The sequence below is a fragment of the Capronia coronata genome (genome assembly GCF_000585585.1).
Source record: "Capronia coronata CBS 617.96 chromosome Unknown acBCG-supercont1.3, whole genome shotgun sequence".
Lineage (NCBI taxonomy): Eukaryota > Fungi > Ascomycota > Eurotiomycetes > Chaetothyriales > Herpotrichiellaceae > Capronia > Capronia coronata.
Window position 1 is genome coordinate 2,552,071 of NW_006912895.1, and position 16,666 is coordinate 2,568,736.

The window sequence follows — 16,666 nt, forward strand, 5'->3', positions numbered from 1 at the left end:
GAGACTGATTCGCATATCAAGCAAACATCGACGGCCACTGCTCGTTTTGATCATACAATTTGCAGCGCTATGAGCTCGTTCAGGCTTCTCTCACTTTCCTGCAACTCCTTATGGCACCAGTCCTGTAAATTGGACAACAGGGCAGGCCGATAGTTCTGTGCTGTCGTCCAATGACCAAGTAATGTGGGCCGTTGTGGTCGTCATTCAGGCACACTGAGATGGAGATCTCACTCCTTGGCGGCATCGGCGAAGGAGACGCCTGGCTTGACCTCACTCGACTCGGGTTCTTCTTTGACGGCGTCGGCAAAGGAAACGTCTGGCTTAACTTGGCTCGACGGGGCTTCTCCTTTTGCTTCGTCCCCTCCAGAACCGCTTGCGTCGACATCATGGTCTCTGACTGCCTGAGAGTCGTCAATAATTTTGTCTTCTCTCTTCTTTTCCTGCTTAACCTCTTCGCTTTCCTTAGGCTTGGCTGTCTCTTTCTTCTTCGACTTCGCTTGATCGGACGCCCCGCCGGCGCCGGTGCCATTTCCGTTTGGGCCCTTCTCACCCTTCTTCGCCTTTGCATTCGATTTCTCTGCTTCTTTCTTGACGCCTTGGGCAGTCTGCTTGGCCGATTCAACTGACCTAGCTGCCGATTCGGAGGCTTGATCACTGGCTCCCTTGGCGGTTGTGACAGCGCGATCCTTGAGATCCATTGCCTTTGCAGCTGCTTTGGTGGCAGTTGACTTGACTTGTTCCTTGGTCTCGTCGCTGGTCAAGTTGGTAGCCCCATCCTTAACAGAATCCGAGACTTCTTCTGTGATTTTTTTGGCTGATGAAGCGGCGCCGTTCTTGATATCTGCGGCCTTTGCAGCTGCTTTGTTGGCAGTTGATTTGACTTGCTGCGTCGTCTCAGCGCTGGTCAGGTTCGCAGCTCCTTCCTTGACAGTTTCCGCAACAGACTTGATGTTCTCAACGCCTTTTTGGACAGCATCGGCGGCATTATCTTTGACAAATCGGGCTGCTGCTTTCGCTTTCTCTATCTGCTCTTCATCAACCTTGTCGGCAACGGCAGTCTTGACCTTGGTCACGGTGTCCTGGAGGTTCTTTCGTACTTTCTCCATATCACGCTGGACTTCCTCTTTCAGCTTGGCCGAATCCATACCCGACAGCGGCTGTTTGAGCTTCTCTGATCTTTGCTGGATTGTGCTCTTGGTTTGATCAACAACCTCGTGGAGCTCCCGCTTGATTTCATCAGCATCGACGAGTACGGTGTCGTCCCCGATGTCTTCGGACGTGCTGTGCATCTCTTCCATAGCTTCACTGAGTCTCCTGGAAACTCCCTTGGTTGCGTCCTGGATACTTCTCCCGACAGCGGTCGCCTTCTCGCTGGCTGTACTGCCTCGTCGACCCTCCAACCGCTTCGAGTAAGCAGTGATGAAGAATTCCACAAAGAGATAGGTCAAAGGCAGCAGATACATGCAGTTGAGCAAGATAGCAAAGACCTGACCGCTTGTATCCAAGCAGTGCACCCAGTGCAGCTCGTCTCGGTATCTGGTCTCTTCTCGGGCGACAAACTCTTCGGCCATGTGCACGGCATCAATTCCAAATGGACTGCCTTGTTCGTTCAAGACATTTTCGGCAAGACCTTCATACCCTGCGGCCCGCAGAGCGGCCTTCTTAAGCCAAGCCCCCGCACCAGCAGACGCCGTGGACATTGCAGATGCCAGCGTCGTGGAAGCTTGCGTCGGGAGATCTGTGAATACCTTCGAGGCCACACCGCCCACGTGATAGATGTATGGCACACTGACTGGAATCCGATAGGCAATAATGAGATGTAGAAAGGCGTACGTTGCGCCTACGACAAATTGAGTGATTTGGAGGGTAGTCAGGGACTGCTTGAACCATTTTGGTACTTGGATACCGATTGCAGAGAAGAGATAGAATGTGTACTATCGCGGTTTAGTTGTGTCAGAAGCAGAACATGGTCATAGGACAACTTACCATGACGGTGTGGATTCCAGAGTTCACAACCACCCACACCCAGACAGGTGGTGACATGTACCGAATGCCGGCCCACATAGACAACATGGCTCCAGCATGATGGTAGGTCTGCAGTAAGCTGCTCTTCCTGCCCTTAGCCAAGATGATACAGGTATCAACCACTTCGTAGAACTTGGAGAGATAGAAGATCCAGCCGTAGAATGCCAGCCCTTCATTCCACATTCTGCCGACATCCGTGGGCTCGGGACCGAGGCCGTCAGCAGCCAGGTGTAGAAGCCGATTTGTCGTTGTCCAGGCACTGCTGGTAGCGTTGTAGGTTGCAGCATTGCCAACACCGCGGGGCCCATGCAGCTTGCAGAGGGCGTCCACGGTTTCTACCGCACTCCAGTGTTCACCCCATGACGGCAAAGCAAGGCGCAGAGCGTTCCCCGCTCCCACAAAACTCCATGCCGAGTAGACTGCCAGAAAGGTATTGTGCAGAATGACCAGAAGCTTGAAGACCCTCGTTCTGCTAAACGCCCATGGCTTGTAGCTGCGCTTCGCGTTGACGGAGTTCATAAGAGTGACAAAGGACATGTATACCAGGATGACGGTGATAGGTACCAGAGGAGATAGAAGCGCATTGTACAGATCGGTAGGGATTGTGAATGGGTGCGCGATGGTCGGGTCGTATGTGGGAGGAGGTACCGTCGTCGGTTCTGGCGATGGAGGGAATTTGAAGTAGGAGGCAGGCAAAGTTGTGACTTTGACTCCTGGTGCAGATGCCTTACTCAGGCCGAGCCATTCGATGACTTCGGCTGCAGACATGGTGCTTGCTCAGATCAGATCGGTATCGCAGCTGCGTTGAACTGGCGCGCAAGCGTATCGCGTGAGTTGTTGTCACGCCGGGACTTGGGAGCCAGAGAGACGTGGGGATAGACAATTCGATGGCAGGGTGGAAAGACGCGTTCGTCTTTGGATTAAGGCTATAACATGGTAGACACGCCGTGTAAGAAAGAGTAAGAGCTATTCTTTTTCCTGTAGGAGGAGTAGAGGACAACAACCTTGTGACGAGGGACAATATGGTACGCGGTGATGTGAACAGGGAAAAAATGGCTTGCGAAAGGACAATAATGCTGGAGAATTGCCAGGTTATTACGTAGGGCCAGCAGACGGGTCACAGGGGGGGTGGTTGGGGTTTGTTACGTAGTTGCTGGGAATAGCGTAGTGCCTAACAATCTAAGGTGACAGCCATTAAATAGTGGGACCTGGGGGAGGCGCATTAGGCTTGCGAGGCTTCTTAGGTGAGGCGGCTGCCCCCAATCAGTGCAATCAGTCGCCTGGTGCGCTTTGTTAGGCTGCAAAGTCTGTGCTGTGTATGGACTACTACCAGGACTACTAGGTAGAAGTCGACGGTGTCCAGTCACGTCATTGTGAGGCACAGAATACGACTAGTTTCTTTATTGAATATATTGAATCCGGGGTGGCTGAAGTGGCTTCAACTGCTGCTTCTACACCTGGTAGCAGTAGGTACAGGCTTCAAGACTCAGACTGGGCACGCACCATCTACTAGTAGATGCATGCATGTTTTCTCTTTGTTCGGAAACAGCCTCCGTATCACCAACTATGATTTGGATAATGAACAGAAGCAACGACCCTAAGAATTGCTATACGTCATTATTTATTCCTGTGACGCAGGTACCTTGGTGCACAATCGTCATCCCTGCGTTGCTAAACGGTTCCTCTGCCGCCGGTATACTATCAGAGTCGCAGTTTACTCAGTGTTGTGGTAGCAGTACAGAAGCCTTCACAAGTGTATTCCATTCATTCCACCTACAGGCTCTTTTCCGCCCAGGAAAAGCCCATGGAAACCAAACCCGATGGCGCCGTCAACATGCGCTTGTCCAACTTCTTCCATGGTTTTGGCATCCAGGACCAGTAGATAGCTTTTCCCGCCTATGCCGTCCAGTACCACGGACAGCAGGACGCCGCCGTCTTCTTCGGCAGCCTCGGGGTCAGGCACGAAAATTGGCTCCCCGGCCGTGTGGCCATGCCGACTCCATCGCAAGATTGAATGCATCCAAGCATCGTACTTGACAAGCCCGTCAACAAAGGTCGATTTCCCAGTGTCGCAGATGCCGTACATATATCGATGCTTCTTGGTGACCATTTGAGGGTTGATTGTGGGAAGTTCAAACGCATCTTCCTTGCCGCTGGTGTACTCAATGTTGGCCTGTCTGGTTGTCGCTGTTGGAGCGCTGGACAGCGACGGCAACCGGTACCTTCGATAGCTTGGGCGAATGGTTGGGCCAAACGAATCAAGGTATGTACGCGCCTGGGGCGAATCGCTCACCAAATTGTCCAGATAGAAACGCTCCAACACGTCCATATTGTCGTAAGCAGCCACATCACCAACAATATCCACCGTGCCCTCGGTCGTCCTCGAGGGCTCCTCATATGCATTGATTGTGTGGAACGCATAGAAGGCGTCTGACACATATCTTGCAACGAGACCTTTCCCACCTTCTTCTGCTGGGCGCTTATCGACCACGAACCAAGTGGCCGGCGTTGTGTTATCCCACGTCATAGCGTCAAGCAAATTGCGATGCCATAGGATTGAGGCACCACCGGCTTTGTAGAAGGAGTTCCACACACACAGCACCACATAATTCTCGGTCAAAAAGATGGAGTGCAGATATGCGGGCGTGTGATGGAATTTGGCCAAAATAGAAGTCTTGCCAGCAGATGCGGAAACCCGGAAGACTCGATATGTGCCGCTCCGCCCGAAATCGAGGTTGTAATTGAAAACATCTCCTGTACTGGGATCGGATTTTGCATGGGCACCGCTGCCTAAGCCTTGGAGTTCTGGGTGCAAGGTCGTTTGACGGGCAACACCCACAGGCTCTAGGGTTTCAGGATCAATCATCTGCATCATAGTGGCGTCTGTTTTATTGCACAAGGTAATTCCTCGTGTCGGGTCGTGAGGGCCATCCATTTTCTCCCCAATCCTCGACAAACCAGGAAAATTGGCTGACATTGTAACCCCCACGTTGACTTCGTTGGGCTTTGGCTCTGCACTGGAGTGAAACACAGATTGGACCTTCCGAAAGAATGATTTGCAAGGGTCATATTTGGCGGCAAAAGTGAAACCGTCTAGTTTCCCGGCTTTCTTGATTCTTTCGATAAGACCGTCACTGGTTAGCCTTGAGTTGTAGGTGACTCTAACAAGCGCATCACCGTGAGGTGCATGAATCTGAAAGCGATGGATCTGAGAAAAGTTGTCAAACCAATGGTTGACCGTGAACTTGCTCGCTGTGGACGTCTGGAATGACCGAGGCCCTAGGCCGGTCCGGAATAGGGTGCCAGCGGTATATGCTGGAATTGTGCCTTCCACCCGAAGCTCAACTGGTTCCCTTTCTTCATAGTGGACATCAAAGCCTAGAGTGTTAGGCCAGTCCTTGTAATGAGAGCGGGGGTTTGCCTTCTCTGTAGATGCAGCCATTGCTGATCACTGCACTCCTTGACAGAACGATAGAATCTCTCGATTTCCAAGCAATCAACTCCTGGTAGTGTTCTGTTACAAGCTGTTTAGTTGAATGACATGATCATATGTTTTCGTTGTCAGAGTAGTAGATTCCTACCAGTAGGGTTATATGCTCTGGTAAAAAGCCTCAGGACTTCGAAGTCCCCGACACAATCTCCCGCCCTCAACCTAGCTATGGGCGTAAGCACCACATCCAGTACATGCCGGGAGTAAATCAGAGGTAAGAATACTAGTATGACAGGCTCAAAAGGGTATGTGGTGCGAGCCTAGTATGGGCAGCCTCGCCTATACACTTACGGCCGGAAGAGGTCCACACCTAGTCACCAATGTGAGTATTTCGCCGAGGTTCGAGAAGGGGAAGTGAAAGTCAAAGATGTGCCTGGTTCTGGGCAGAATGAACTAGGGTTCGATTGTCGTGGGGGGTCGGGTGTCCAGGATTCTGGGGTAGTAAAGCAAAGGATCTGTAGATGGCAGAGAAAGACGAAGATTGTGAGGGCTAGTTATGAGCAGGCGGCAGAGGCTACATCCACCGTAGCAGGTCAACGGAAGTCCATTGTCTTCTGCTGGCAGCGACCCAGGATGTTATACGACAAAGAGCTCTGCAGTAGATCGTGATAGGGTTTGCCATGGCAGGCTGTAACCCTACGAAGAGGCCGGCTGAATCAACAGGCCAGCCAAGTCGCCGCAGAAGGGCTAACCGAAACAGTATGCTCCTCTTTCAAGCGAATACTGTACGTGTCATGGGTGGCTCGATCCTGGCCAGCATTGGCAGCCGGTCGGCGGGAAACCAACATTCAGGCCAGTGTGCAAGTGTTGGTTAAACGAAGAAGTCGTGAACTTCAAGTTGAACTTGAAGCTGTCGTCGAGTTAAGACCCAGGGTGGTCGGCGCCAAGGCTGTGTTAAGCGATTATCTCGCCTTTGATACCGCATTCGGCATGTTCTCTCGCTTCTAGTGCATTGGTCGACTCAACCTCAAGTTGCACCCGCGGCGGCCTTGCGCAGCGATTCTCAACGGGGCTTCCGGCGTTTCTTTCCGCACCTACACAAGTCTGCAATCGTCGCGCAGCCCTCATGGCCAATGCCCAAGACTCTGAGGCGGCCGTGGATGAAGATTACGACGAGGAGGCGGACAGCGACTTTCATGCAGACGCTGCGGACCCCGAAGACTCCAATTCCGCCTCGGAGGATGAAGAACGCACCAGTGACGGCACAACTCAGAGGCCTCGAAAGCGCCGAAAGGTTGAGAAGGCGCAGGACAGCCTAATCGCTGAACTAGATTCAGGGGATGAAGCTACAATAAAGGAGCAGAAGCATTCGCGGCGGCGGAGACACAAGAAAAAGGACGGACCGTCTGTTGAGAGTGAGAATGAATCCGATGGATGGCGTGCCCGTACCAGGGCTATGCGCACCAGGGAGAAAGAAGAGCACAAGAAGAACTCACTGGCGTCTTGCAAAGGCAGTACCATCGATGTCGACAAGATATGGGAAGAGATGAACCGGCCGGCTCCTTTAGCTCCACCTCACATGGAAACGGAAGCACCTGCGCTGGTAAAACCGTTAAGCGAACCGAAGTCTTCCAAAGAAAGAACGTCTTTGGAGGGGGATGGCAACAAAGAGAATGAGCCCGCAGCGAGTGTTGAAGAGACAGTCACGATCAAACGGACATACAAGTTCGCAGGCGAGGTGCACGTTGAAGAAAAGACAGTACCCAGGTCCTCGGCTGAGGCCCAGTTGTGGCTGTCTCAACAGCAGTCGGCCAAACCTGCAACTCCAGGTCCGGATGGCAAAATCGTGAACAGACCACTACGCAAGATATCACGCTTCGACCCCAATCTTAGCAATTTGGGCGCTTTCAAGGCTGCCTGGGCCGCAAAAGATATCACGGGAACCGGCTTCAAAGGCCCCAAGCTCAACGTTGTCGAGAAGAGTAAGATGGACTGGGCTGCACATGTTGACACGGAGGGTCTGAAGGAAGAACTTGACACACACGCGAAGGCCAAAGAGGGTTACCTCAACAGAATGGATTTTTTGAAGGATGTAGAGGAACGCAGGGAAGCCGAAGCTCGCGCAGCCAGGTTAAAAGGACATTAGCCATGATACGGCCTTTGACTCACGGATGGGGCACAATCTCTCTTCAGGCAAACGCTGGTGTTGAATGGAGGTGGGTGTGTCTGGGTGTCTATATCAGTTACCCTTCCTCTTCTGCCCACGTTGCTGCATTGTTCTAGGTCATGCTAGACATGGCCTCTGTTTGGCTTGTTCACTGGCATCATGTCCACATCAGAAACGTACCAGACAATGATCTTGCTGGCGCAACGTGCCTTCCTTCAGCCGGATGCTCTGCATTGCCTTCGAGTTTCCCGTGCAGTGCAGTGCAGCTTGAATGCACTACTACAATGCAGTGGTCGCAGTTGCGTGCCAAGCTCTTGCTCTCTCGACTCCCGGCGCAGTCCAACTTGAGCCATGCGAGGTACCGCTATTCGCTGGTCCATCTTGCAAGTGTGGTGAACCGAGAGTCCTGTCTTGATAAGTTCGGGTTCTCTTTCACACGGGCGGCTATACACATCAACCACTTCGCTAGTACCCACCATGCAGGAGAACATACCACCACCAACTGGTTGCTCTTCTGTCTCATCTCGATGTTTCTCCCCTCATGCCAATAGAGGCGATGGCAGACCACACTTCAGCCGAAGTATAGCCTCGCCCTCGCCCTTGGGATGGCGAGAAAGAAGAGAGAACTCACCTTTTGCAGCGCGACCACCACTTTCTCTCCGGGACTCGACCACGTCCAGGAACAGTAACCTGCCTGCATCTCCTCTCGATCATATCCCCGAGAAACTGTGGCCACGGGTCCTCCGAACAGCTAGTACACCAGAGACAAGCAATCCGGACCTCTCGATCGCTGAAATAACCTCCACAAGACTATCTTTTGACGATCGAGCCATATTAACTAGCCTACCCAACGGAGACAACAGAAAGCTGCAAGCTGCTGGCAGGCCCGTCGCACGCAGGGGGTTCAGTGGATTCTTGGGAGGCAGCAATGAGCGGTTCAAGAAGATTTCCCAAAAACTCAAAAGCCTACCTGCTGGTCTGTTCCTTCGCAGAGACAGGAGTCTGGCGAAGCCATCCGAGGAAACGGTAGATCACGAATCCGATACATCCGCACCAAAGCTCACCACACCGGAGTTTACGGGCGAATTAAATATGGCGGATCTGTTGCCTTCGTTGGCTGATGGAGAAGTCAACGATCTTAACCCAGAAGTGAAGGTGCCACAGGTGACTACTAGCGGCTCTTCGTCGTGCCGTTAACTGATACGCCTTTCAGATGGACTACGAATGCAAGCCCAAGGTTACGGACTCGTGCTCAGATGAACTTCCCAAGGTATGCCCTTGAGTGACTGAAGCCAATGGCATCTGACAAGGACGCGAGATATCCTGCCTGATCAGGAAAGACCTATACGAGGTTACAAGAAAAGAGCGCACAGTCCTTTCTGGTTCTGGATATCCTGAGGTTCAGCTGAAATCTCCGCTTGCTCTCCCACTCTAATTTGGCTAGGGCATGCCTCATCACTTTGCGACGCTACCTACTTACGTTTATGCGGTCTCCTCTTCAACGGTCAACTCGTTCCATACGTCGGAAGACCGACTACTGCGCGGACCCCGCCCTTTGAAAACATTTCCCCCACAAGCCTCAACCCGGACGTCCTCGATAGGGAGTACAGAAGAGAAGCAGAGTCGTGCATTTGGCAGTCGAAGACTGCAGCGACCGAGTCCCTTTGGCACTTTCGTCAGACACAGTTCTGCCCCAAGTATCGGGCGAAGCTCCCGGCCGACTTCGCGTCCTGGGACAAATACCGATTCTATCTACTCCAGTACTTTGGCACCTGGACGGCCAGTGGTGTATATGGATGCTCCAAATGGCTGTTCGGACACTTTCTGGTCGGCCGTCAACTTCAGCAGCCGCCCATCCACCTCGTCTACGTCTCGGCCAAGATCTAAGTCGGTATCCATGCAGAATGGTCTGGAAGAGGGCTTGTATTTTCCGCTCGACGCTGCTCCCGAGGTGGAGGTCGGAATGGGCGATCGACCTGGCTATACCAAGATTCCTCTTTACGTTCCGAGAAGGATCGAGCGAGACCGGGCCTGCCCTAGGCCAGACCAGATGCGGCCTACCTTGACACCGGTGCCTGCTATGCCCAGTATAGCAGCGGAACAACTTGCAGTTCATCAGGAATTTACAACCGCTAACCCAGCCATCTCTGATATGTCACTCACCTCGCTGCAAGGCCAGACATCCGTGCAATCACATACGGAGAGGGAGCAAATGCTACGAGAAGTAGAACCTCAACCCCGAGGTCGACCAAGCACAGGCAGTCGCGACCGCCTTTCTAAGGCGCTGACCAACGCATGGTCGGAAAGGACACTGCGGAAGAAGCAAAAAGGTGGGCAGAAAACGGGCCTCCACTAGGGTCTCTTCTGCATGTGTGGCTAAGTTTGGACCATCTGTTGTAGAGAGAAGCTGTACCGTTCGGAAGCTGGGGTGAAATGCTTTAGCTAGAACGTGACATCTGGGGACTCTGGACAGCTGCTGTGATAGCTACAGGGTCAGCCTTAAAGACTACCGAGGTAGTTAACTACCTTATCCTTGTAAGCAGTTGATATCCTCCAGCAACGCGAGTCAGACACGCGACGACTACAGATTACCACGCAGTACCTGCCTCTTGATACCTGCCCCTTGAGAAGGTACCTAAGGTAGTATTAGTACTGTCAAATAATAGGCCTCCTACTACTAAAAGACTGCAGTGCAAGACTGGTATTAAAACGCGTCGCGTGGTTCCTTGGCACCAACCCTGAAACTTGAATTTGTCCCAGCTTCAAGTTCAACTGGAGTCCAACTTGAAATCATTGCTTCGTGAGTCCCTTTCAAGACACTACCTACCCAAGGTACCTACTGGACCTACATACGTGATACACCCTTTCTACTCGGACTATCCCAGAGCCTTACAGATTCCTAGAGCGGTAGCGCACATAAGGGTCTTGCTCTGGGGATGACCGGGGATCATTCAAATCATTGCTGTGCTGTGCTCCTGGCCTGACATGCTATCTATCCTACTATCCTACACTGGCAGAACGCTGACCACCTAGGATTGCGTACCGCACCTAAAACCAGTATCAGAAGCGCCGGCAGTCCTATGCTACCCTCTTCCTGTCACGAGGCCACCTGATACCCTCACATATCAATGCCAGATCCGACTTTTGACCGCGAAAGCAACCTCAATGCAGAACAGCCGCGCCCTGAGATGGAAATTATTTCAGCTAACGTACAGTGACAATGAATCCCGGAAACTGGAAAGTGTCTGACAGAACGAGAGCGAGAACTCTCGCTTGATTCAACCGGTGTAATATGGCCTTCCCATAGCATACTGCCATACACTGCGGCCGCATAGTCAGTCCGTCACAGCACCGGGAAACCCTCCTTGTCCAACTCACCCACCCACTCTGGATCATAGTACTCGCTGGACTTGTCAAGAGTGGCAACGTATCGGTTTCCGCGGACTCCTGGTCGCTTGGAATGAGTATTTCTCAGATGACTTTTGAGGTTGTCCGTTCTGGAGAACGGCCTGTTACACTCGGGGACCCAACATCTGTACGCCGAATGCTTCTCCTTCTCATGGACTGTCTTCTCGTGACGCTTTTTATGTTCTTGTCTCTTGAACCGCTTCGCCTCGCCGGTGCTTTTGTCGATACACCCTGGATAGCCGCAGGCAAACTCGTTCTTGGTGATCACCAGCTCACAGTTAATGCCGGACTTGTTCGTTGCTGGCTTGGGCTTTGATGACGCTCCTGACAGACGTTTGCGTTCATAACTCCGCCGGTGCAGCCGGTCGGGATTGGTTCGATTCTTTCTCGCCTCACAGAGTCTCAGCGATGGCTCGAAAGAGCCGTATGAGGGCTCATCAGCATCACGCTGTGAGGGCACCACCATAGGTGAGACAAATGACAACGGGCTGCTAGTCATAGCGCTAGCTGACGAAGCGATATGGGCATTGAGCGGGGTGGAAGGTTCGAACTTGCACGCTGGTGAGCTCGGCAGAGCAGGGCGGAAGGTGACCCTAGGCTCGACTGTCTCCGCGGGTGGCTGCAGGTGCGTTGAGCCCCATGTTAGCAGGTCATGCTCCGTGGCTTGTATTGGCTTATGGTCCGGGGAACTGAAGATCGAATCCGTCAATGCTGGGTTTGTGGCTGCTTCACTGAGACCAACAGTTCCCACATGACTGAAGGAGTGATGCGGCATCGCCATCAATGTCTCGGGCATCTCGGTGAGCAGCGGAAGGCTGTATCCAGAAGTTACGTTGCTCATCCACATATCATTTTGACGATCATGTTCTTCATCTTGCAAGTGGAATATGGGGCGAGACATGTGGAAGTAGGTAGCAGGCTTCATATATTGCTGGTACGAAGTGTGCAGACCTGGATCAAACATCATTGGTGTTGTGGGACTGGAAGTCCTTGCTGAAGGGGTGAAGAAGACCTCCGGAGACATTGAACTGCTGGATGATGCCAGTGAGGCCCGACGAGGACCTTGAAAGCCAGCTGAGGACTGATCGGAGGACAGAAAACTCGAAGACAGCGAAGGGCAGTCCGTGGCGTAACCGAAGGACGTTTCCATGTCGAAATCGGTCTCCAGCTGGGGCAACATTGCAAATGGGCTGTCCTTAGCCTTGAGTTGAGCGTGAGTGCCGGTCACTGTGAAGAGTGCATTAGCAGATGGTCCTCATTCGCACTGGCTGAGATGTTCCGCTAACTGGTTCTCTAGTAACGCATGAAATCGTCTGATTGTTGGTTCTTCAGGTGTTTAAAAGCGCTTTCAGTGGACGAAATTGGCATGCTGGCCTTTTTGAAAGTTGGACAAATCGAGGCCACGGGCAAATATCAGCCTTCCTCCCTTTTGAAGACGGCCCATGATGCGCGTTGTCTAAGAGGAGAATGCAAGGTGCCTGGAATGTGCCTCCCCGAGAACGATTTGTGAGATGTGGCAACTGGATCCACTCAATCGAATGGAAGAGCTCAGACGCGGGAGTTTCGGACGGGCATACCCATTTACGGCCTCGCTGAATTCTTTGAAAAAGACACACCCAGGCACGAGAAGCTCGAGGAGGATAGCGTAGACGGGGTGGGGGCTTTTTCATGCGCCTTTGCAGCAAGGGAGGCCTGCTGGGTACTACTCATCCGGTACTCTCACGCACAGATCGAGAAAAGGTCTCTAAGATGATCTACATCTGAGACCCCAGTCTCTCCGAGGACTCTCAGCCCACCACTCTTTGCGGGGCGCCATTGAGACGTGCGAGACGTGCGACGGGCGGCAGCGGGAAGTCTAGAAGTGAGATCTCTCCTCAGCGCAAGGGCTCCGAAATACTGATTGCGGACCCAACATTGCAGCGGCCGTTGCAGGTACGAGAACATCCCGGTTCGCGCATGCCCTGTCTCCAGCAAAGAGGCTCGAGGCCCGATGATGACGAGCGTTCTTGAACAAATGTCGCTGAGGTAGCCTTGCGGGCTGAGACAAGTGTTGCGATAAGCGATAATGCAAGAGACGATCCTTGAAATCCATGCTCAGCTCTGTCAACAGGATGGAATATAGCACGAGCACCGACCTTCTCCAACGCGCTTACAAGCAATTCACTCTGATGCAAGGGGACAATGCGGTCCTCGGTACCATAGGCGATGAAGAAAGGTGGCAGCTGGCGCTCGATCCAGGTAATTGGATTGGCCTTCTCAACGATATCTCGGTTTTCTGTTATGGGCCCGCCAATATATCGCGATTCCGGCGAGTCTCTTGCATTGTGCTCTAGGCTCCCTGGCAAAGCGTGGTCGTCCATCTGCAGGAAATCGGTTGGCGCGTAGTAATCCACGACCCGCACCGATGAGTTGCATGAATCGATAAAGTGCTTGCATGGCAAGGATTCCACTTTCGTGCGTCAGAGTCGTCTTTTGCTTGAAGGACGCAGCCGCATCAGGCAAGAATGGATGGACAAGTTCCTCTAACACATTATCCCTGTTCGACCCAGGCCAGGCATGCATAGCATTGCAGGGTGGGCTTGAATACGAGATGTCGGCGCGACACCAGGATTCAGTACAAGTCGAGCAGGTGAACGGTCCAGGGTGTCCTCCAGATACTCTCACCTACTACTGGACGGGCAAAAGTCGAAGGAATTTGGGTGAGAGCTGGACTGCGAGACCACCTCCTGAATTCAAGCCTTAGGGGGGACTGTTAGACCAGTTGCGTCCAATGAGCCAGACAAGTGGTAATATGACAATCCCGGGGTGTGAACTGGTATCCGAACTTCGCGAAATGCGCGCCATCCCCAAAACTGTGCCAACAGGGATCATGTATTGGTATGCGCTTTTGCCATTTCCCAAGCCAAACAATCCCGACCGGTCGCCGAGGACGCTGATGTCGCCAATTCGTGCCCTGTCGTCGGTCAAGCAACTCCTTGAAGCACTGACCACTTTCTAGGCACTCTCGAGTACAAGTATCCATCCTCAGGTATGTGGTATAGGTAAGGTAGCTGCCGGCTGACGTCTGGCATTATTGGTTACGGTCTGAGAAAGTGGCGTTGCGGACACTGGAGAGTATTGAGCTCATTGACATCAGATGCTTTCCAGGATCTTCCCTAACCGCCCAACTTGCTTTATCAGTGAGTGATATCCCTCGCGCTACACCATATCGCCGTACTAGCTGGGCGTCGCCGCATTGATCTGGACACCTGGTCCACACATCGGTAACCTTTCACTGCTTCAGTACGGGTTGCATAGTACTTTCGAAATTGAGTCACTACACCGAGAGGGGTGGTTCCTACAGTCAGAACGGCACGGTTCATGCGCGCCGGGCATGTTGGGGCCCCGTTGCATTACCTGGTGCGCCAGGGCAAGAACCGAAAGAACTCACGGGCAAGGATCACTATACGAGGTCTGTAGGTCTGCGAAGGCTATAGGATCGGAACGACATTCAGAGACAATACGACCCACCCTGATTTGACCCTTTGGTTCCTCGCATATGTCAAAATGTGGCTGTTCCTACAGCTGCAACACGATCCGACCAGGTATATCACCCTTCTCCAGCATCTCATACACCTGTGGTAGATCCCGAAAAGGTCTAACTTGGACGTGTGGCTTCACCTTGCCAAGGCGGACCAGATCCACGGCCTCCAGTGTCTCCTTGAGAGACCCTACCAGATTCCCTTGAATCTTGAGTCCTCTGATGACGATGGTGGCAATGGGTATGTCCAAATGTGCATCTCCTGGTGGAATGCCCACCATACATAGCGATCCGCCGATCCTGATCATGTCGGCCAGCTTTTGAAAGGCCCGAGGGTGGCCACTGGTGACCACGACTGCATGCGTGCCTCCAGCTGTGATTTTCCTGACTTCATCCACAAGGTCTCGACATTTGGTGAAATCCAGGAATTTGGCTCCAAGTGATTCGATGAAGCGCTGCTTCTCAGCACCAGCATCGACGCCAATGACCTGGGCGCCCATGGCAAGGCCGTATTGCACTGTTTCTATGGTCAATTGGACGCCTCTAGCCTGGGTGAAAGGGCCCCTCGCCTGCAAAATGGCCCAGGCCGCCACCCGCACCAATGACGGCGAGCCACTCTCCCTCTTTCACATCTGCATTGCGAACGGCCTAGAATTGTCAGTTCCAGTATGTCGCAAGTTTAGGCACGTACTTTATATGCCGTCACGCCGGCGCAGAGTGCCGGTCCCGCCACCTTGGGGTCAATGTCTTGCGGCAACAAGGTCAAGTACTTGGTGTCGAGCACACAATACTGTTGAAAGCTTCCATCTTCATGGTGCAGATGGTTCGTCGCCTTCTGACAGTGTTGTTCTCGGCCGGAGACACAATACTCGCATTCATGACACACGCGGGAAGCGAAGCGAACCCCCACCAAAGTCCCTTGGTGGAGGGTCTCGTCCGGCGACATATTGGGGCCCAATGCGACGACACGGCCTACACCTTCGTGTCCACCGACGTGCGGAAGTTTGATGTTTGTGATGGGGAGGCCATCGGCGCCAGTAGCAGTTCCAGCTTTGGTGTGCAAGTCTAACCTGTGAATGAGTAGGGGCAGTCCCAGCAAGATCTTTGATGCTTCTCACCACTTTGACACACACCGGTATACAGGACTTTGACCAGGACTTCGTTCTCTCCAGCCTGGGGAACGGGGTAGTTGTCGTCGAATTCGACCGGTCCACCCTGTTTCCGGACTATAGCAGCGGTTTGGGTCTTGGGAATGGAAAGCTCAGACATGTTGTCAGGATAGTGAGTTTTATATATACCTTTACCAGCTGGTCGCCTTCCGCTACCTACAGAAGATTTGATATGATCTGTCACGCGGCTGTTCGTGATGATGAGAAGTCAGTTACTCTTTTATCTATTGAACATGACTACGGACCTTATATTCCGCGAATCTGGCGTGGAGGTAGGAGGCAGTAGGTTGCAGCAGGGACACCTGACACCACGGAGATCGCGACGTTCTAAACACGGCCCCCCAACGGCTAGGCGAAGTTTGATCCGTCGATCCAGCAGAACTTCTGTTTTTGTCCGACAGAGGGGAGGACATCTAAGACCCCCTCTCCGGCGGCTGAGTCAAATCAACCAGCATCTTGCAACGTCTGTCCTGAATGATGCAAACCCCGCACTCGCAGCTGTCGAAGGTTCGACAAATTGGGCGTGGATGGCTGGCGAGAATGCTCGCTATCGAAGCCACCGAGGACAAGGGGTCCGTTCTGGTCCAGTCTTTTCACATGCCGTCAAGTTGCCGATGTTGACACACAACGGGTCTCTAGATCCTCGCAAGATTAAGCGTCTTTGGCATACATCTCAACGGTACCGTCCACGGTAGGATTGTAAGGGGCGTCGGCATCAAGGGGTAGATACGATGGGACTGTTGGGACCAGCCGTCTCAGAGTGGTCTGTATCTCCATCCAGTCCAGGAAATGTTTTTGATTCTTCTCAAGGCGAGACCTGGCCCGAAGACGACTCTGAGTATGCAGAAGGAAATGCATACAGGATATTCGAATACTGAGGTATTAGCGATGTACTGCGGCATCACGCAGGATCTGCGTGGGGTTAAGTTGTTCCACCCCATAGATTT

At 52.8% G+C, this 16,666-nt stretch overlaps 7 protein-coding genes across 7 annotated transcripts; 2 read left to right on the plus strand and 5 right to left on the minus strand.

Moving 5' to 3' along the window:
- Nucleotides 1–227: 227 nt before the first annotated feature.
- A1O1_04220 (uncharacterized protein) lies at nucleotides 228–2,793 on the minus strand (the record flags this gene model as incomplete). The annotated part of the gene is made up of 2 exons (XM_007725117.1): nucleotides 228–1,934; nucleotides 1,987–2,793. The coding sequence occupies 2 exons, from the start codon at nucleotides 2,791–2,793 to the stop codon at nucleotides 228–230; spliced, it is 2,514 nt and encodes an 837-aa protein (XP_007723307.1).
- A 979-nt stretch (nucleotides 2,794–3,772) lies between these two features.
- A1O1_04221 (uncharacterized protein) lies at nucleotides 3,773–5,467 on the minus strand (the record flags this gene model as incomplete). Its single annotated transcript, XM_007725118.1, has 1 exon — nucleotides 3,773–5,467. The coding sequence occupies one exon, from the start codon at nucleotides 5,465–5,467 to the stop codon at nucleotides 3,773–3,775; it is 1,695 nt and encodes a 564-aa protein (XP_007723308.1).
- A 1,114-nt stretch (nucleotides 5,468–6,581) lies between these two features.
- Nucleotides 6,582–7,601, plus strand: A1O1_04222 (uncharacterized protein; the record flags this gene model as incomplete). Its single annotated transcript, XM_007725119.1, has 1 exon — nucleotides 6,582–7,601. The coding sequence occupies one exon, from the start codon at nucleotides 6,582–6,584 to the stop codon at nucleotides 7,599–7,601; it is 1,020 nt and encodes a 339-aa protein (XP_007723309.1).
- A 1,234-nt stretch (nucleotides 7,602–8,835) lies between these two features.
- On the plus strand, nucleotides 8,836–9,978 carry A1O1_04223 (uncharacterized protein; the record flags this gene model as incomplete). Its single annotated transcript, XM_007725120.1, has 2 exons — nucleotides 8,836–8,892; nucleotides 9,067–9,978. 2 exons carry the CDS (start codon nucleotides 8,836–8,838, stop codon nucleotides 9,976–9,978), a joined length of 969 nt encoding a protein of 322 aa, XP_007723310.1.
- Nucleotides 9,979–10,965: 987 nt separating this feature from the next.
- A1O1_04224 (uncharacterized protein) lies at nucleotides 10,966–12,210 on the minus strand (the record flags this gene model as incomplete). The annotated part of the gene is made up of 1 exon (XM_007725121.1): nucleotides 10,966–12,210. The coding sequence occupies one exon, from the start codon at nucleotides 12,208–12,210 to the stop codon at nucleotides 10,966–10,968; it is 1,245 nt and encodes a 414-aa protein (XP_007723311.1).
- Nucleotides 12,211–13,102: 892 nt separating this feature from the next.
- Nucleotides 13,103–13,426, minus strand: A1O1_04225 (uncharacterized protein; the record flags this gene model as incomplete). Its single annotated transcript, XM_007725122.1, has 1 exon — nucleotides 13,103–13,426. A coding segment is annotated over one exon (324 nt), but the record flags the coding sequence as incomplete, so codon positions are not given.
- A 1,162-nt stretch (nucleotides 13,427–14,588) lies between these two features.
- A1O1_04226 (alcohol dehydrogenase) lies at nucleotides 14,589–15,819 on the minus strand (the record flags this gene model as incomplete). Its single annotated transcript, XM_007725123.1, has 4 exons — nucleotides 14,589–15,091; nucleotides 15,144–15,198; nucleotides 15,242–15,615; nucleotides 15,669–15,819. 4 exons carry the CDS (start codon nucleotides 15,817–15,819, stop codon nucleotides 14,589–14,591), a joined length of 1,083 nt encoding a protein of 360 aa, XP_007723313.1.
- Between the last annotated feature and the right edge of the window lie 847 nt (nucleotides 15,820–16,666).